Raw genomic sequence first — 21,118 nt, forward strand, 5'->3', positions numbered from 1 at the left:
AGATTCAAAGGATTCAAGCTGTTTCAGCAGGGAATGGTCGGACGAAGGTGAAGCGGATGTGAAAAGGCGTTTGTCTTTTCCAGCATGTTAAATCTATGCATGCCACGCTCTTCATAGATCATAAAGTTCTTGATCCCAAGTTGAGTCTACCTTTTGAACTCTGTTTCTATGCAGCTATTGGAAAAATGTTACCCACTCGGAGTCATGACTCAAAGCTGCCCTGGCTAGTCCCCCTCTTGTTCCGGTACGGAAAGTTTGCATTGAAAGCTGTTTGTCTCGCCTGATTTCTGGCTTTTCAGTTATTGTTTTGTACGTTTCTCCTTGCTGACTTCAGAAACTGAAGCAAACACTGTATTTCTGATATATTAAAAAAGCTACTTTTTTTTTTTTTTTTTTTTAAAGGACGTGGTAGCAGTGCGGTTTCGGGACAGGATAGCTCCATGAGTTACCAGGTTGCAAGTCATGAATTTTGCCCGAAGGGTATAAGTAATTGCTTCGTTTTAAACGACATTCCTTTCTAAAGCTAATTCTCAAATTATACCCACTTCTCCGTGGTACGTAGCAAAGGGGAAGGAGTTTTGGCAGGGCTCAAACCCCTCTGATAGAAAGCACAAAACCCCGTGCTGCGCCTTCACATACCCCTCGCAACAGCGTATTGCTGGGACTAACTTCTACATCTTCCCTTGCAAGTCTCATAATATGTATTATAACCATGCACTCCTGCTTTACTCATTCGGGATTAGTCAATTGCTGGGATGGAAACTGTGACTTTTAAAAAATCTTGCAATAGTTACCAAAGCTTTCGGTATGGAAAATGCATGGAAGTCTTGCTTTGCAGTAACTGCTACTGACATTCTTTTGTGCTTACTTGAAAGTTCTGCTACTAGTATTGAAGAGCTAGTAAATGTAAAGTACAAGATGAAGGTCTTCAGTTTGTGTTACCCAAAATGTTAAGACCATCATAATGAAGTATGAAAGTAATGCTATTTTATATTAGCTTTATTTGTCGATACATTACTCATGCTCGACTCTTAGGAACATAAATCGCTTCTGGTTATTCTCTTTTGGCTGTTGAATATTTGGGCCATTATTTAATTCTCCAATGTTAACTGCACATGGCTCAGCTGTCTGCCATCCTCTGCTGGTTTTAAAGCTCAGTGATGCTGCAGTGAATGTGGGAAAAAAAAATGTGAAACCAAAACTCAGAGTGACTAACAATTACAATTTAATATGCGTGTGAGAGAAGAGTAACAGCTGAGGCGACATTTTCTTTCCCACATTCTACCTTCTGCCCAAAACAAATTAATTCAGGTAATGAAAAACTTTGCACTTCCTCATATAGAATAGAAAAACAAACTTTATGAAGGTGAAAAATATTTAGAGAGGCTATGTTGCTGGAGGTGTAGATTAATAGTAATATTTGAGAGGAGATGTGTGTGGAAGTGATGTGCTGGTTAGTAAAGCTGAAGGTCAGTCCTCAGCGCGGTGTCTCCAGTGGAGACATTACTATAATAAGGATATCGCTGCGAGCGGGGAAGGCTGGTGCTGCAGTTATCTCTGCCCTACAAGGAACTGCGTGGACGTACTGGAAGTCTCTCCTGGTAGCCGGGGCGTTATGTTGAGTCATGGTATTAATTATAGCTCCTGGATGAACCGCTCAAGTCATGGTGTTTGGCTTGTGAAAACATCGGTTCCAGCTAGCGCGGGCAGATGGCTAAGGCAGAAGCAAAGGCTGGCGTTTGCCTTTACGCTAAGGATTTGGTGAAGGATTTTTGGTGGATTTCGATGACAGCTGAGATGAACTGAATATTGGTGCTGGAAAACTGTTACTCTGAAGAGAAATATGGTAGTGCAGCATTTTAGAATCATAGAATCATTTAGATTGGAAGAGACCTTTAAGATCATCAAGTCCAACCATTAACCTAGCACTGCCAAGTCCACCACTAAACCATGTCCCCAAGCGCCACATCTACACGTCTTTTAAATACCTCCAGGGATGGTGACTCTACCATTTCCCTGGGCAGCCTGTTCCAAGGCTTGACCACTCTTTCAGTAAAGAAATTTCTCCTAATATCCAATCTAAACCTCCCTTGGCGCAACTTGAGGCCATTTTATCTCGTCCTATCGCTAGTTACTTGGGAGAAGAGACCAACACCCACCTCGCTACAACCTCCTTCCAGGTAGTTGTAGAGCACGATGAGGTCTCCCCTCAGCCTCCTCTTCTCCACGCTAAACAGTCCCAGTTCCCTCAGCTGCTCCTCATAAGACTTGTGCTCCAGGCCCTTCACCAGCTTCGTTGCCCTTCTCTGGACACGCTCCAGCACCTCAATGTCCTTCTGGTAGTGAGGGGCCCAAAACTGAACACAGTATTCGAGGTGCGGCCTCACCAGTGCCGAGTACAGGGGCACGATCACCTCCCTGCTCCTGCTGGCCACACTGTTTCTGATACAAGCCAGGATGCTGTTTTCCTGAAATGTCAGAAAATGCAAAGATCAACCTCATATATTTTTACATATTTGAACTTTAAATCTGTTCCTTAAGCAATGGAGGAGGAGCACACGTACACTGAGTTGTAATTTGCTTGCAATTGCCTGATCACACTCTGTTGTGCATCCCTTGACTTTCCAGTGGTTTGATTTCCACCAGTATAAATATTATTCTGCCCAAACACTTTCAAATTTTAGAACTGAATGACCTTGGTGTTGTGAAGTTCATTGTGTGTATGTCTAAAAAGAAGAATGCTTTTGAGCTTGGTGGGCTGATCTTGTCTCATTGGTCTTGAAAAGATGGTTCTTTTCAGAGCGAGTGTCTCAGAGACATTTGATGTGCAGCCCCTAGTATTGAGTAGCTGACCTTTTTTTAGTATTCTTAAATTAGAAATGGGGATATAAATGTTGTTATGTGCAATGCATTAGTGCAAGTGCATCTTTAAAATGTATTGAGTTGGAAGAGTTTGGATATAGTGTATTTACCATAGTGAAGTATACATGCAGCCAACTACACAGGCTGCAGATTTTAAGAATAACTGATAGTATGCTGCATCTCTTGCAACACAAATTTATTAGAGCTCTCGTGAGCTTCTCGTGTGTGATACTGCATCTTTGTGTTGTTTTGTTTTTCCTGTCTGCGTAGGATTCAAAAAATAGTAGTGGGGGAGGAAGAAATGGCTGTTTAAAGAGTATCAAGTATCTGTACACAGAAGTAATTTCTTGTTTTACACGAAGCATGGCTTCGTTTGGTAGTATTTGTAACCAGCAGGAAGAAAATATAATAGTTTTTTGAAATATTACTTACAACAGGAAAGTGCTATAGTTAAATATCGCTCTCCCTTTCTATGAATACTGTCAGAGACTGATTTTTCACTGTGCTTGTATGGCTGATAAAACGTTGTGTGGGAAGGTGCTGCTTACCTGTTTATTCCAGTTATATTCATTTCCTTATGGAGAGATGGAATGTGGACCTTCTCTGTTTGCGGAGACCAAAGCATTTTTTGGACATGTTTATACTAGAATAAATTTATATTGAAGTATATGAAACAGCTAGAGGTGCCTTTTGTTTGCCCTGTTTAAACTCTCACCACATAAGCTTAATCATGCTTTTTGTGGCGAAGACTAAGGGATGAAACTTTTAGGAGCACTCAGAATTCACTTGGTTTTTATTGCAGTGGTTTCAAGATGGTTTTCCATCCTTTTTAATAGAAACAGAAGTTAGAGCAGTGCTGGGCACATGTGAAAATCCTGTCCGTAATCTGCATCTTTATTATAGAAAAGATTTATACCTTCTTTCAAATTGCCCTAGGAGACCAGCTTAACATGGAAAGTATTTTATTGCTTAAGAGGTAAACAATTGCAGCAACCAGAACCCAAGAGTATTTTTAATTTCAATAAAAAAAGATGCCAAAGGTCAATTAGTGCTTTAAAAGGTTGGTGCAGAAATCAGCTCAGGGCACTGCAAGGCCATGCATATTTTGCAGCAAAACTTCTGTTCTAGTTGTTCCGTATTTTGCATGTGAGGACCGTTGCATAGCATCTGTGTTAAAGGTAATTAAAATGAAATCACTCTTACCTATGCGGGAAGGGGAGAGATGCACTGTGATTACTCATCCCCCCCCGCATAACCCAGTGGGGCACGTGGCCTCCCGACAGCGCCGGTGACGCAGTGATATTTCACGGTGGCACGAGTAGGTTGCCAAGCAGCAGCTGCTTTTGCCAAGCACCTTGTTTGGAGCTGTGACTGCTCGGCACGTCTATTTGTGGCACGGAGCGAAACGCTCAGCGGGGCTGGCCGGCCACCGAGCCTTCTCTGTAAGAGTCCCTGTCTGCCTCTGGCAGCCACCGGCGTGGGCAGCCGGGTTTGAAAGCTCTCCAGAGAAAGCAGCGTGTGAGAGGGGCGGCAGTCGTCCGTCGGCGATGATAAAGCAGCGTGGCTATTTTCGCTGCTGCTTTCTGAAGCCCTTCTCCGCAGCCGCAGTGGGACGCTTCCCCTCCCCTCTTCTGCCGTTTCCTTCAGCACCTTCCCCGCCGTCAGCTTTGGCTTCTGATAAGATCCTCAGTGTGTCAGGAGGAGCCTCTCCGTCTTCTTCCTTCCTACATACCTTTTCCAATTAAATACTGAACTTCTCCCTTTTCTCCTCTCCTTACCACTCCTTCCTTAACAGCAGGCTGGTACGTTTTGTCCCAGATCCCAGGGAATGCCCTTGGGAAGCTGCTGCTGCAAATCAACAATCTCCTACACGCTTCTGGCTCCCTGTGGACGGCTTCACCTCAGAGTAACCTAGAATTCCCTAAAGAAAATGCCGTGTATTTTTAACAGCGTATTTCAGATCTTGGCAGCACGCCTCCAGCAAAATGACAGAAAAGAGAAAGATGGCCAGCTGCTCTGGATTTGCGGACTTCTACCAAACCTTCACAGTAGAAACTATGTTTTGCTTCAGTAGCTGAAAGGCCCTTTTTAAACTTCTGGCAGGCTTCTTTCTCGCTTAATGGAAAACAAATTGGGAGTAATTCCACCAGCAGCAATGGCAATAGGCCTTGAGAAGCAGGCAGCTTCTACTTATTGCACATATGGAGTCCTATTACCTTGTAGGACTGCTTCTTGAAAAAAGCTAGGGAGATTAAAACAGGCTTTTTGGATGGACATCTGTTATTGCACTGACTCGCTGTACTACTTGCTTTGCTACAGCCATGCAGAAGACTGTGCAGTAGCAAGCCGAAAAAGCAAGCAAATATTTTCCTGTTGACCAGAGAAGACGCAAGGCAGCAGAAGTGGCTTCCAGCCCCCTTGGTAGTCTCTGGATTTCAGGTTACTGCAAGGACTGAAGTAGTCCACCGGGAGAAAGAAACTCTTCAGGGCTCTCTGTATCGCAGCAGCAGCCTCCCAGGAGAATTGCCTGCGATCTGGGACAAAATACAAGAAAACAATTGAGGAGATGGTCAGTGATAAGGGGGAGAGACAGACTGACTTGCTGTTTCTTATCTTAGTGGCTTGGTGCACCTGCACCAATCCTGGATAAATCAGCATGGTTACTCCATTGCAGTCAGTCTCCCTGGAGTTTTTCATACCCACAAAAGCTCGGCATTGATCTGTGCAGGAAAGGCCATGAAGCAGCATGGAGAAGAAGAGCCGGCATCACTATGCCGCATCTCCGTTGGCAAACAGCGCTCGTTTTCATCACTGGTGCTCCAGCGGATGCAGAAACCTTTTCTTCCAGCGCTGTTTCCTGCAACGGTGCTCTGTCAAGTTCCTCGTGGCCTAGGGCTACAGCCTGAGCATTGCTTGATCTGGAGCTTGCTCCATGACAGATAAAAATAGGGGTTGAGCTCCAGCCAAGCCGTCTAAGCGGTGAGGGTGCAGCCTCCTTAGCCTGTTACGGCTTGTGACTCCCGGTAGCTCTGGTGCAAGATGGATAACCACACCTACGGGCGGGCGAATAAGCAGGGTCATGCTGCCTGGGTCCCACCTACCGCGATGTCTTGTGGCGCAGGGGAATAGCTTGCCCAGGGGTTGCTTCCTGCTGAGGGGAGGTGAAGGAAAGACGCCTGACCGAACCCATCCCACAAATTTGGCAGCAGCAGAAACGTAGTGCTGTGGTGGCCAAGCTGCGGGAAGGCGGCTACCTGCGAGCCCAGGCCTGCGTGGAGAATGGCGTGCGCGCTGCTGTACGCTTACCGAGCAAGCTCTCCCAGCTAGTGGTGAGAGGTACGGCCCAAAACCGTCATAAACCAGAGCCTCTGCAGTAGGTCCTAGGAAGGTGAAGGCATATTAGGAAGTAGTAACCTTGACTGGACTTTCTGTCATATCCTTTGTCATCTTCTAGTCCTAACTTCTCTACTTGTTCCCTCTGTCAGTCTCCTTCCTGTCCTCTGCTTTCTCACGCCCCCTTGCAGACGAGCAGATTCTTCGGATACCGAGACGCCGTGTGTCATGAGCGCAAAGTGCATGCGCCTCTGCAGTTCCGTCGATTGCTAACAAGGCTGAGTCAGTTCAACGCAAGAGACATAGTTACACGGCACAGCTTCCCAAAACCCTGCTTCGTCTGCAGTTAAGAGTTGCTGGAAGCCAAGTATCCCACGTCTGCCGCAAGCCCTGCGCTTCAAGCAGGGCAAGCTCACGGGGGTATAAATATTAACTGCAGATTTGCAGCTAATCAACCCTGCCTTCCCTAGTAAGCCGTGCACAACAGGTTTTTTAAAGAGAATATAACCATGAAATAATTGCAACATTAGGAGGACATTCTGTGGTGAAGGAATGATTAATTTTTATTCTGCCCGGTCTTGCTCTCTCAGTTCCCTAATATCCACAGTAAATTACTTCAGCTTTCAAACTTACGAAGTGTTCTTACGTTAGATAATTGTTCTAAACGCAGCACTTCACTGGAAATCAAGCTTCGTTTTTCCTCCTTCATATATCACCCATTATAGCATACCTGGCAGTTCGGGTAATGGCCTGTGAAGCACAACAGAAACCAAACTATCCGTCTGTACCTACCCCTTCTCTGAAGTGCTGACAAGAAGAAAGATGCCTGTAGATAAATTCAGCACGTATGACTTAGGAGACACAAGTGGAACATTGAAGGCCATTTTTACAATGTAATTAATATACTGTAGCATTAAAGCAATATTTACCTAATGACAGAAGTCTTCTCTTCATGCTTTCCACTGCTGGTCTGCCCACGATAAAATATTGTTGGAATCCGCCTCCACCCCCCTCAGCAGAAAGTAGCTGCGGACAAGTTTGGCGGTGAACACGTTCGCTCACAGAGGTTACCCGCAGCGCAGCTCTCCTGGGCGGCTTCTATCAGCAGCCGGCGGCGAAGCCCCTTTCCAGCATCCGAGTTTGCATGAGGGCCTGGCAGGGGAATGTGCTCCTCCGCTCGCGGCCAGCGCCAGTAAATCACAGCGTGACGGGCTCACCGCCCTGCCGCTGAACTTTTAACTTGAAGCTCTAGCAGGGCGCTGAGCAGCTCCGGCTACATGACACGGAGCTGTGAAAGTAAATCACTTCGCTGGGAACAAGGGGAAGTCCAGCATATTGTTTTGCAGACTTTGCCTACAGCTTCTTTGCAGTATAAGCATCGAATATATACACCCGGGAAAGCAATTAGAGAGAGATGGACTTCCAGCGCAGAGCTCACCCTTACCCCATCCCAGAGGATGAAGAGGTTGCACACAAGGTCGCTCCTGATGCCCACAACTCTGCAGGAAATGAAGGCGAGAAACCAGTGTCAAAATTGCAACGTAGGCACAGTGAGATAAAACTCTACAAAGAGTTTTGTGACTTTTATGCAAGATTGTAAGTGCGTTCTCTTTGGCTTCGGGGTGTAACTACGGTGACATTACTGGCATATTGTACATATGTATTTTATTAGCTGAGCTCCAGGCAGGCTGTGTAAGCCGTTCTGTAATGCAACCTTTGCCACTGTTCTGCTTGATACATTGCCAGTTGTAATCGTCAACTAAAATTTGAGCTGTTGCTTTAAACTTCATCATTAATTGCATCAGAAATTTTTATCGGCAGTTGAAACGGCGTTGGAATTTGTCAAGTAGTCTCCCTGACTTTAGGTTGTTTGCCTATTATTTTGGGCAAACTGCTTCACTAATGCAGAAGTATTACGTACATCGCTGTTTTTGCATATATGATGTGTTTCAAAGTGAAGTACTTTTGCATACTGAGGCAGAAAGCTTTATGTTTTCATTTGCTTTTGAACTTTGTTTCATGTTTTTGCTTGGATTATACTTTACGTCTGGCAGCATTTAACATCCTTATGCTTGAGAACTGTTGAGGTGATGATGAAAGATCCCAGTTTCTGTTGGGATCTTCATTTAGGTTGATAAGGAGGACAGGTGAAGTGACTGAGGTTTTCCCCCACAGAAAGCATACACAATCCATGGAGACCATCAGCGAGCTTTATATATAGTTAACCACAGTTTATATGTATAATCACTGCTGTTTATCCATAGGCTTGTCTGGGAGAGACCATCCTCCATCTCATCTCCTTGTGAAATTTGCCCACTTGTTTCACCGAGAGGGCAGTGAATATTTGGGTAGCAGTTACTGTTTTCCTCTTCTGCAAAGATCTCTAGAGAGAGAGTCAAAAAAAAAAAAAGCCAGCTAATAATAACTGGTCAGATGTGACCTTGCTTAGGGCTATTCTGTGAGACAGTGTAAGAAATAGATAAAGCACATTCCTTTTTGAAACACGTGCTAGGTGTTCTCTTGCTCCCTCAGATGCTGTGCAGGGAATGAATTCAGTTCCTGTTGAACCTGGTGGGAGCCAAGAGGTCTTATCCCCTTTGGGGGAAAGGCTTGGCATCTTGCAGAGAACTGAGGGCTCTGCACTTACAGGCGCACCATGATAGCTCTATCAAGATGTGTGCATGCGTGCGCGTGTGTTTAAAATAACATCAGTTGTTTAATAAGCTTCCAGATAGATGTTTGAGTCAGTGGTTTTGTCAGCTGTGGTCAGGTTGTAATGAAACTAGACCATTGCCCCGTATTTGCTCTCTGTCAAATGGTATTAGGGCAGAGAGGTGATCCTGAAAGGTATAGCTTTGAGAGTCTAGATACGAGTAGGAAAATGCTTGCAAAGGAAAAATCAAATAAGTCTTCTTCTGACCTTAATTAACTGAAACACAGCTGTACTGTCTGCGGCAGATGTGGACACGATCCTAGTGAAGTAGCCAATTCCTCTGATATTTTGCAGCTACTGCGCTGTCATTTTATGGTCACGTGCCTTTGAGAAGCAACCAAGGTTACAATTTGAGTCATTTTTGCATTCCTGGCATGGGGTTGCCAGCTTGTGTTGGCCTGCGTGTGGGTCGCAGCGGGCAGCCGGAGCATTCCGACCCTCCCCTTTGGCCCTGGACCGACACCGGCATGCCGTGAGCTGACCTCCCTGAGATGAACCTTAACAAACCAACCAAAAATCCCATGGCTTCAAACTAAATTTGTAAAATGACTTCAAGCTATGTGAAGCTTATATGAGGAATAACTGTTTCCCTGCTCTGGTTTTCAGTAATATCTACCAGACTAGATGCCGTATACTCTTTCACATTGCTTATTTAGAGCTTTTGAACCAATGCTGTTAAATATATTTTAGAATTAGGAATTATTTTGGAATTATCATTTATGTTTTCCTATGTGATGCCAGTCCTCAGTTATTGTTAATATTTGCCCTTGTTTTCTGTAATTCTAATGTATTTCATAATTTTTATAGTTCTTCTCTGAATTGCCTGCCTTTTCTCATCATAAAAAGCCTATGAATGTATCTGTAATAACGACATTTCAGTTTGGTTTTTTGAATTAATAGTTATTAGAGTGCATTGTGGAGGTTTTGTTTCTAAAGGATTTGGGAGCAGGGAAAATGGCAGTTTTATTTCTGAGGGGATGCCACAAGTCATTAAGTCCATTAAAAAACTTGTGTTGAGCAGCCTAGCATTAGGCTGATGCAGTTGGCTTTGGGGGAAAAAAAGAGACCCACAACCAGTAGTGTTGCCTATTTGGGCTGATTTTCTTTCTTTGTTTTTTTTTTTATGACAGCAACATGGCGAACGCGCTTGCAAATGCCATCTGCGAACGCTGCAGAGGTGGCTTTGCCCCTGCCGAGAAAATCGTCAACAGCAACGGTGAGCTGTACCACGAGCAGTGCTTCGTCTGCGCCCAGTGCTTTCAGCAGTTCCCCGAAGGGCTCTTCTACGAGGTAAGCGGGACAGAGCCCCTCTCGCCCCCAGCCTTGGCCTTGCGCCTTCATTCCCATACCAGAAGTAGCTATGGGCAGATCAATAGCTTAGAAAGTTCTGTGGCAAGAATGGGGCTCCGAAAGGGTATGCCCAATAGAGAGAGAAAAAAGCAGAAATGTTTCTGTGCCAATTTGGAGGACATTAGTGTGTATAAACTTATTTAAATATGTAGCCTGGTGTTATCAGAACTGAGAAAAGAACTGCTGGAGATTTCTCTCTCAGTGCAGACTTTTTCCCCTGGAATCTGTGAAGACAATCTATATATCATACCAGAAATACAGAGAAAGCATACTTCTTAGAGGAGAACAGTCGTATAGAAGGAAAATCCAGCATCCTGCGGTCCATAGGAGGTTTATTGCTGAGTTGAGTGGGGCCAGCATGGTATGTGAAAAGTTGCTCGTAGACATGACCTGCAAGTCAGCATGCTGAGATGAGGGTGTGCGGAGAGCCCAAAGCAGACGGGGCCTATGTAAGGTCAACGCTAGGTTTAACGAACTGGAGCATTCAAAATTAGTAGCTTTTACACCCTTTCAAGGGTTAAAACCCGCTCTCACTTATAATTCTCAGCCCCAGGTAGATTGCCCTCAGCTCAGATGGGTATTTTGATATAGGTGTCAGTTTTCTTTCGCCTTCCCCTATCATGGGGATTCAGGATGTGGCTCAGCTATCTCAAGCACAAAGTGGCTTTAGTGAAAGCTTTAGACTAGTTCATAAAATATGAGGTGATTGGTATAAGGAAGGGTAGATGATGTGAGACAGGGAATCACTGTCTGAGAGATAAGGTCCTGCTCAAGTAGCTTGTAGTTCAACTTGCAGTAGCGGTTACAGGACTTACCGTGATCTGAAAAGAAAGGTGTGCAGTGTGTTAAAAGCACAATGCTGTGCTCTCACATACAATGTGCCATCCTTGCGGCAAGAGCACAACAGTTTATCTTCCACAGTAGTATTTCTAATTTTACAGAGCCACGTTACGTGGTGATGAGGAGAGGCTGAGGGAGGAGCGTGGATTGGAAAAGAGACTGGCAAAGGGGATTCCTTTCTCTTAACCTTGTTTGAGGATCAAAAGACTTTTCAGTGCTGTAGGGATAGTGTTGCACAAATTGTGGTAAATGAGCCACTAGTGTTCCATAAGACATCAAAAGGTGAGCAGCAAAGCAGTAGCAATTAAATAAAAACAAAGCAAAACACCCCCTAGATACTTACACATTGCATTACAATTGTTAATATATACTGAGTTGCTCCCTGCTTGCAGGCATGGTAAGGAGTCCATCCTGACATGTTAAGACCTGAGGCAAACGTAAAGTGATACAAATGTTTTAAAACTAAAATATCTGTAATTGTGTTAATAAAATTGTCTTAAAACAATAAAACATATTTTCTCTAAATAATGAGTACTTTATTCATCCTTTTTCTGACTCAAAAAACAGTGAGACATTCCAAGGACCTCTTTCAGAAAGTTGAATGGTCCTTTGTTATAGATAAAAGTTTGCGAAATCCTGCTCTAGGCAGCCTGTATCTCCTAGGGGATGGACAAGGACCACAATGGAAAGAAAGTCTTACTTTTGCACCTAGTTCAGGAATATTACAACCTCTCTGTTGCTCGCGGGTGGCCATACCGGAATTCTCCTTGGCAGGGGCAAGTATCCTGGTGGTGTTTAGATATATTGGATGTAGGCATTTTGCTTCCTACTGCTACCTTGTTAACATTCATATTCATTATGGTTGATCTTTGAGCACTCTCTTACTGCAAAGTGGTGCTCCCTGTTAAAGACAGTAAGTCAGAAGTGAGTGTTGATAGATTGTCTTGGGAATGAAAATAGCTCCATGTATTAAATATGTTTTGATTTATGTTGCTAGGGGTTTTTTCAGGCTGGGTAGAGACTTTGTTCTTGAGAATGTCACATAGAAAGTGGAAAGTTTCAGTTAAGAATAGACACTTTTTGCCACAGCTATTGTAGAGGTAAAATAACTGTGATGAGGATTAAATGAATATGTAAATACTTGCACGTGGCTTGAACTTTACATCACCCTTTGTCATAGTTTAACCCCAGCCAGCTCGCTCACTCCCTCCCCCGGTGGGATGGGGGAGAGAATCAGAAGGGTAAAAGTGAGAAAACTTGTGGGTTGAGGTAAAGACAGTTTAATAGGTAAAGCAAAAGCCGCGCACGCAAGCAAAGGAAAACAAGGAATGCATTCACTCCTTCCCATCCCCAGGCATCTCCAGGAAAGCAGGGCTCCATCACGTGTAACGGTTACTTGGGAAGACAAACGCCATCACTCCGACCGTCCCCCCCCCTTCCTTCTTCTTCCCCCAGCCTGACATATGCTGAGCATGATGTCACATGGTATGGAATACCCCATTGGCCAGTTGGGTTAGCTGCCTCCCAGCTATGCTCTCTCCCAGCTTCTTGTGCACCTGGCAGAGCATGGGAAGCTGAAAAGTCCTTGACTATGTAAACACTCCTTAGCAACAACTAAAACATCCACATGTTATCAACATTATTCGCATACTAAATCTAAAACATAGCACTATACCAACTACTAGGAAGAAAATTAACTCTATCCCAGCCAAAACCAGGACACCTTTTTGCCTCTAGCCCTTCTAGTGTCCACCACAAGATCTTGCAGTTTCTCTCCGCACCAGCAAGTCTGTCTGCTGCTGTTGAACAGAGGTACTTTTTGGTCTGTTTAAGCCCTCTGACAGTCTTCAGGTGATGGCTCATAAATCTTACCCAGCCTTCCTCCCCCATCTATACTGGCCTGTCCCGGGCATCTTCTAGAGAGTAGAGAGGTCAGTGGGTATCTGTGCTGTCCCAGTCCTCATGCCTTTGGGGCTGTTTCAGCTGGGGAATCTTCAGCAGGGTCTTCTCCTCTGTCTCTGCACCCTTCAGGGTGTCCACGCGTGTCCCGTGCTGCCAGAAAGATTCTCACTTAGTACTGAAGTGGCCAGTGAGATGATCGCAGTGGAAACCCCAACATGTTTCCTGGTGGTGCTGCTCAGGGAGAAGGGTGGACAAGGGCACAGCTTGCTCTTTTTTCATTCGACACCTCTGTAGTAGAAATGAGAACGTACTGGGTGACAGTGTTTGGGGGAGAGGGAGGGACAGCCTTAAGCAGGTAAAGAGTGGGCTTAGGTTGGCCAGTGCTCCGGAGATGGCTGACGGTGCTCTGAGGACTTGAGATGATCTGTATCACTGTCAAGAAAAAGTGACTGGAGAAGTCAGGCAGAAAGGGTATCTTCCTCTGACTGGCTTAATGCATTCTTTGAGAAGATGGATGCATTTGGAGGTGTGACCAGGTAACATGTTTTTCTGAGCAGGTTCCCCGTGGGTAAACGCAGGCATTGTTGGTTGCCCAGCATGAGTTCGTGTTCATTCTGTGCCTGATTTAGCTAAGCTAGTGCTTCTTGGAAATGATTTCCAGCTCTTAGCAATCGGTAAGTCAAACATTCTTCCCCTGCCTATCGCAAGCCTTGCAGAGTTCCCCCAGTTAGTCATTAAGCTGCTTATCACATTTGCCGTCAAATGCTGCCATGATAAGCTTTCACGCTGTGTTCCGTCGGTGGGGGCTGAACTGGTCAGGCCGAGGCAGGTCTCCTGCACCGCGGGACGTGTCTCCGGGCTGCCTGCAGGGACCCCGATCCGCACAGCTCGCCGTGGTCTGGCACCGGAGCTGAGCCACTTGCAGGCACAAGAGGGGCAGTGCCCATCCGCAGCTTGGAGTTTGCACAACGTAGCAGGAATTTTGTTGATGTCCTCATGAACCCATGTTAGAAATGATGATAGGGATTCATAACCAGCCAGTGTTGGTCTTGTTGCATAAGGGTGTAAGCGAGAGCTGTGTGCCTAATGTTGCACGGGAACTGTGGGTTTAGGACCTGCTGGGGTATATTTGTGTTCCAGTTTGCTCAGTATCATCAGTTTAGCATGTTTTCTTATGCGCTCAGCCTAAACAGAAATAAGCACAAGCACATGCCAGCAGAGTTTCCGAACACGCTGTGCTTTGCTGTCAGATGTGAAGTGGTAGCAATTCTGGTCTGCTTTTACTCCACCGTCTGGAAGCCATGTATGCATGGCTTACAACAGGTAGCAGCACGTAGTCCTACACTAATAGCAGAACAGCCGGCTTAAATGGAGAGCTTCGGTGGCAGCGTGCTCAGAGGGACAGGTTGGCCCCACAGTAATCAGTCAGTGGGCATTTCCTCCAACCCACGTTACTCTCAGGTCCAAGAATGGCTCCTCCCTACTAGAGGTTGCCTGTGTCTCCCACTGGGGAGTGTGGGCAGCTCACCTTCAGACAGGGGAGGTCAGGAGAGATGAGTCCTACCCCTGGTCCAGCTGTTCGTTAAGAGCCTCTTGCTGGGTGCTTTCAGAAGAAACCCAACCTGCTCTGCATTGTGCCGAGGTGGGGGAGATGGAAGGGCTTAGAGAGGCGCATCCCACAATAGAAGAAATACAATAAGCAAAATCCTTATGGACTACTCACAAGAGCTATAATTGGGGAATCTGTGTCACTGTTATTATTATCTTATCATAATAATAAAATGGAATGGCACATGACTTTTGTCCTAAATGGGAGGGAGTGCCTTTCAGTTTGGGTTTTTTCCTAAGATGATTGTAATTACCTATAGGAAGACTAAAGGAAGGTGCAACTGCAATGCGCTTGTCAGATTTGTTTCTATTCCAATTGCACCTCAAGTGTTTTCTTAAAATGGGCTTTACCAGAAACTACCTTAGAGAAAGTGTCTTTAAAGACTGAGTTTTTGTGCAGGTCTTTCCACTAAGTTAGCTAAAAAAGTGGAGATCAGCTGGAGGTTATGTCATGGTGAAATGTTCTATGCAGAGCCATTTAACTCATGGACCTCCAGCATACAACAGTCAAATGTCCTTGCTTTTAAAATACATGCTGTGGGATTTGTTACAGAAGCTCAAGGCTTTCTCTGACAGATGAACTGCTGGGTCATCCACAAAAGGCAGCACAAATGAGCCGAGAAGGTTGAAAATGTAAACAAGACTGAATGGCAACCAACCTGCCTGACGCAAACCAGAGGGGAAGAAAACCTGTTTGGTCCGCCCAGATCAACATGTGGTGGCTCTGAAATCCAAGCAAACCTAAGCATCTCCCATTGGACCACCTGTTTACACAAAACAGGAACCTTTCGGATTTTTTTTAGTTGAAAAAGGATTTTATCCGGCAGAAAGCAAACACAATTCACAATGAACCAATAATTTCCATTACTGTTTGGGAAAGTAATAGCCCTCTGTCTCTCAATTTTTTTTTTTTAAAAAAAGCTCCAATTAAAAAAGTCATCTATTTTAGAGTATTACACTGGAAAAACACTTGATAAATTGCTAGCAGAGACTTCTGAAAGAGTCTGCATCAAGCACATGTCTTTCTGTTCCTAGTAGGTGCAATTCAGGTTGGGCACAGGAATTAAGTTTCTGATCTCAAGTGTCCAGTGTCTTCTAGAGTGTTTCATTAGATCCCTATCCTGCCGGTGGCTCTGTATATGGCACAAATAATTGCTATACTTGTGTTATATTGGATCCTTGTAATTTCATAGTATAAAACAGGTAATCTTGAAGCACGTTGCTGTATTTTCTGTCGTGCACCAAAACTTAGTTTGTGGGTAGTATTTTATGCTATTCGCTTTGGTTTGTCTTAGACGCAGTAAAAAGAAAGGAGTGGGGTTTCCTGCTATCCCCCTTTTTCCACTGTTTTAAACTGAGACATTCAAATCCAAACATTTTATAGCATACCTAATATTGTCTATCTGGTTTTGACATGCTAGTTGGCATTTGTGTCTAGTAATGATGTGCCTGAAGGTATCTAAACATTTCCCTTCATTTCAGGACATACTTGCCTACATGTTTTTACATATTCTTTGGCTAAGTTGCTAATGCAGTGCTGTAGAACTTTTTTTTTCCCATGTGTTTTTTTTCTATGTGAGCTTGAACTGCAGCTGAACTTCTCTAAGCTGTGAGAAAATTCAGATCCAAATCCCTTAAGATCGGTTCCCCATTTCATCTGGACGATGTAGTAAACTTTGTTCCTTAAAATTTGGACTCGATGATCTTAAGGGTCTTTTCCAAACTAAATGATTCTATGATTCTATGAAATAAGCATCACGAAGGAGAAGCCTTATTTCCCTTCACGTTTTGGCTGTACTGCTCCATAAACTGCAAAGATTTCTGTCCCTGGGTGTTCTTCCTCCCCCCGTACTTACTTCCTCCGGTATGCTGGGTCATTCTTGCAGGAAATGTAGAGTGGGGAAGAGATCAAATGGGTTCAGGGAAAATGCTTCCCCCCAGGAAAGGTTTTCGTTAGCCAATTTCCTGCCCAGAATTCGTTCAGTTGCATCAGAGTTTCAGCAGTCTGTCAAAATTCAGACGTCTCTTGAGATGTAAACGGGTGATGGAAAATGCCTTACACTCTGAGCAGTATTAGAGGAATGGTGTGCTATTAACGCTACATGCTAACTAGTAGCTGAATTAAGGTGCGTGGATTTAATGCCTAGCATGTGGTCTGTTTTTTTGTGCAGCCCCTCATGTTTTACTACCTAATTGCTTCTGGAAACAAACTGGTATGTTATAGCATTTATGTTAAGGGCATGCTCCTCATCCTTCTAACGCTCAGATTTTTCTCCATTTGCAGTTCGAAGGGAGGAAGTACTGCGAACATGATTTTCAAATGCTTTTTGCCCCTTGCTGCCATCAATGTGGTAAGTTTTACATCGAGGTGAAACATTTCAGACCGATCACAAATGGGAATGTCACTGCGGGAAGATGTGCAGCCCTTGTGTATGTTCTCTGGGAGGTGGCCCCGTGCGGCTGAGTATCTGAACTTCCAGAATGAACGAGACTTCAGAGAATTTGGGAAGCTGCTTTTCCTAGGTCATCAAAGGTCATCAAACAATAGGATTAAAAAAAAAAAAAAGTTTGCATTATTTGAGTGAGTAGTTTAGCTGTTGATCCAGTGATCCAATGAACAGACCATTCATGAAGTCCTGGTTATATACACCATTTGTGACTCCTAATTATATATATCTATACATCTGCATGTGCTCATATTTGGCCCTTCTCATGCAGCTGAAACCCTGCAACAAGTCACTGTCATCTGCTTTGACTATTGTAACCCACCTGCTGTCTTACTTCACAGAAGTGGGGACAGTCTTCATCCTCTAGTGTTATAATCAAACGATGGTCAGCTGGTCCCCCCCATTGTATTTTTGAAACAAATATCTTTAAGGCTTCAGGGTCTAATGTCCACCCTACATAACACTGAGGGCTGCTTTTTATTTCCCGTTGTTGATGTAAATGCTTGCGTGTCTGCTGCGCTGTGATCATCTGCATGGGGTTTTTTTTCCCCTGTGTGTGACACATCGTGCTCGGGCAGGGCTGGGAAGTCATTACTTAAGTATTGCTTAAACTGGTCTGGAAGGTCTTGTGTTTCTCTGGCACCTTGGCAAGGTGCTACGGCTTTCACTTACCTCAGTGAGGCCCTTCCCCATGCGGAGGGAGGGGTTGAACACCGAGGAAGAGGGAAGCAGATCTTAGGGACTTTTGAATTTAAAGCTGCAGATGTGAACAAGCAGGGGAAGAGGAAGAAATGGCTCGGTGGCAATTTTTGAGGAGCTACGCTGCCTGTCTCCAGGATTTCTCCTGCCAGCCGGCACAGCTCCCATTGCTCCTGCCCTGGCTCCTTGTAGCGCCAGCTCCCTTAAAACTTCATCAAGGTCCTGCACAGAGCTGGGCTTTGCCACTGCTTGGATTTAGTAAGCACAGCCAAAATCGGCAGGGCTGTTGTCAGCGATGAGGCCTCGAGCATTCCTGACATTTCTAGAGTCCATCAGGTTTTGTTCTTGAAAAGCTATGACTTCATGGGAACGCCACAGAGCCGCGTGCTGGATGTTATCGTCTGCATCAGTTACCTGCCCCATCGCTCCCCTTTGGCAGCTGTTTGAGTTGTACGTTCTCCAAAGCCAGGACTCAGCCTCCCGCAGCACGGGGAAGCTGAGCTCCCAATGCGTTTTAGGCAGAGCCTTTGCACTGCTGAGGGGCCTTGGCTACAAGGTTCGCGTAGAGAACGACTAAATCACTTGTGTGGTGGACATGGCTCCACTGCCTGTGCAGTACAGTCACACCCTGCATGCAAAACAGTAGTTCTCACGCTCTTTTTTTAATGCCTCGCAGGACAGGACTCCTCGTGGTAGGTCAGAAGTTGTGTGTGTTGGATTGACTGTTCTGCAGCTTCACTGCAGCTTTGCGTTTTGACTCCATGGGGGTTTTTTTGCAGGAGGTCCACAGCCACCCAAGCTCAGTTGTGTTGTGCTTTCAGTATAGACCCCTTCAAGGCTTGGTCCTGGTGGAGTAGAAACCACTACTATGTACACGACACGTTAAAATTGTCAACTTCTAAAAGAAAAGAAGAAGAAAGATGATTAGGACACAAGAAAGCCTTATTATATAAAGAACTCCATATATTTCTTAACAGCTTGAGAACAGATAAGTAAAAACAGGGAAGGGACTGAAAAAGGGTGATTGCAGAGAGAAGGTGGAGTGTGCATGTAGAAGGGCTTGTATGTAAAGAACAGAAGGTCCTCCATCAGCAAGGACATCTTCTTCTGACCCATCGCAAAAAACCCAAACAAACCCAAACTCCAGAGTTTAGAACCAGAACTGTGATACTGAAAGCAATGTATCCTACCAGATTTGGGGGAGGGGAGGAAGAGGATGATGACATTTAGCAATTCAGTCGGGGGTTGCTTTTAACTTTGTCTAGCGTGGTATTTTACATCCTGGTGTTGTGTTTCTTACAGGTGAGTTCATTATTGGTCGTGTTATTAAAGCTATGAACAATAGCTGGCATCCAGAGTGCTTCTGCTGTGATATCTGCCAACAAGTATTGGCTGATATTGGATTTGTCAAGAATGCCGGCAGGTAGACCTTCACCCTTCCTTCTGTTACTGATCATGAACAAAATGAACTGAGAAAGGGGACTGAGAGGTTTTGGTTCCTGAAGCTTTCCAGCTGAGGTGGAGTAACTGAAGCATCTTTTGTGGGGAAGAGGTCTAAGACTGCATCAAAAAACTAAGAATGGGTATCTTTTATACACTTAAAATATTAACAGTTTACCTACTTCAACACCAGATTTCTCAGCAAACATGTTCTTTATCTGGTAACATTTTGGGGCCGTTGTGATACGTAATAAGAGAGAAGACATTCAGATACAGAAGCATTGTCTTTATTTTTTTAATACCAGTTTTTACTTTCTTTTTCCAACTTGGGTTTCCAGTTTTGGTCTTGTTTAGCACCTTATTTATTAATAATTGCTTTAAGTGGGACACTTCACAGAGTAGGATATTTTGACCGGCTGGGATCACAAGAATGTTTTACAAGTGGATTCTATGGCCATTGGCTTCATATGTATAATATGATATACATAGTTATTTACAGAATTAGGACCTGTGTGGTCATGCAGCTTCCAATCTAAATTTTTAAGATTTTGAGAGTAAAACATTCAGCAGTGAGAATCTATCACAAACTTTGTTTTCTGTGTTTCAACGCAGCTTAAACTCAAATGAGCTGAAGAAATTATATCCCTGTGGTGACAGAAAATAAAATGATAGCCTTCCCTCTTCTGAACTTGGTTTGCCTAACAAGGAAATTGTTTTAAAGACTATTTTCTCTCCAAAAAAGGCTGATTGAAATGAGGTTCTAACAGATTTTAGGGTTATATTTTGCATTGTAGTACCTGGTTCCAGTACTTACCTCTTCTTTTAATGCTGTTTCAGACATCTCTGCCGTCCTTGCCATAACAGGGAAAAAGCCAGAGGCCTGGGAAAGTACATTTGCCAGAAGTGTCATGCCATTATTGACGAACAGCCTCTCATATTCAAAAATGATCCTTATCACCCTGATCATTTCAACTGTGCAAACTGCGGGTAACTTGAGTTCTGCAAAGGAAAACCGGAAAATGCTGGGTTTATTTCCTTCATTGATTTCCATCTTAAAGTGAAAACCTGTCCTATACAACTGGCAAGAGGGGTGGGGTTTGGGTGCCTTGTGGCCAGATGTGTGTTACTGCTTTTGGGGTGGTGGAGCTGGACCTTGAGTTCAAACAACAGCTGACCTGTTGGGCAGTAAAGAAAGGTTGGACTCTGCAGGACAAGGTGGTGGTAGCTTACAAAATACGAAGGATGGACACAGTGGAATAACAGCTTGTTATTCTGCTATGAGAGAAAGAAAAGTGGGCCTCTTTGGCTGCTTGAATTACTATCTTGCCTATGTTATTTCTTTTTAGTTTAGTGGCATGCAAACTTTGTTCTCTCCTTTTAAAGCCTATCTTTTTCTTAGAAGCTTTCTCCCACCTCATCTTACCAGCTTCTGCAACTGCAGTACATGAAGCTGCACATTTCTGCATCCTGCACTGATGCAGAGATCAGGGGGCATTGTAGGATACAGCACGGATTATTAGTTCTTTATTTTTGGTGGGAAAGAAGCTATCATTTCAGTGCCATAGCAAAGTCTGATTTGAATAACAACGTGTGGTGGTGTGTCAGTGGCAACTAGTTGAGAGCAATAGTGAGTACAGTCACATTTAAAGTTTAGCTGTTCTCAGTGTTCTAACCATGCAAATTACTAAAAAGTGGAGTATATGAGATTCTGCAATGGGCAATGAATAAACTTAGCTAGCTCGTGCGGGTCTGTAGTTTTCTTTCTTTTTTTTTCAACAGGGAAAATGTACCTAGTTGTAGAAGACTACATTTTACTTTCAGTTACAGTTATGCAAATCTAAAATAAACTGGTGGGAAGAGTGCCAGAATATAAACCAAACATGTCTACAGCTTGCACACACACATTTGTGCTACATAACCAGAA

At 44.3% G+C, this 21,118-nt stretch overlaps 1 protein-coding gene across 8 annotated transcripts in view; it reads left to right on the top strand.

The window, feature by feature from the left end:
- LIMS1 (LIM zinc finger domain containing 1) overlaps window positions 1-21,118 on the top strand; it is a 76,850-nt gene that overhangs the window by 48,426 nt on the left and 7,306 nt on the right. For 6 of the 8 annotated variants that reach the window (XM_075136390.1, XM_075136399.1, XM_075136418.1 and 3 more), the window contains exons 2-5: window positions 10,039-10,198; window positions 16,893-16,959; window positions 19,057-19,177; window positions 20,032-20,181. In XM_075136390.1, coding sequence (XP_074992491.1) covers window positions 10,039-10,198; window positions 16,893-16,959; window positions 19,057-19,177; window positions 20,032-20,181 — 498 coding nt within the window. Of the gene's footprint in view, window positions 1-7,149; window positions 7,792-10,038; window positions 10,199-16,892; window positions 16,960-19,056; window positions 19,178-20,031; window positions 20,182-21,118 lie in introns of those variants that run through there. The other 2 variants (XM_075136429.1, XM_075136364.1) reach the window with 2 other exon arrangements.

The sequence above is a fragment of the Calonectris borealis genome, chromosome 1 (assembly GCF_964195595.1).
Source record: "Calonectris borealis chromosome 1, bCalBor7.hap1.2, whole genome shotgun sequence".
NCBI classification, from domain to species: domain Eukaryota; kingdom Metazoa; phylum Chordata; class Aves; order Procellariiformes; family Procellariidae; genus Calonectris; species Calonectris borealis.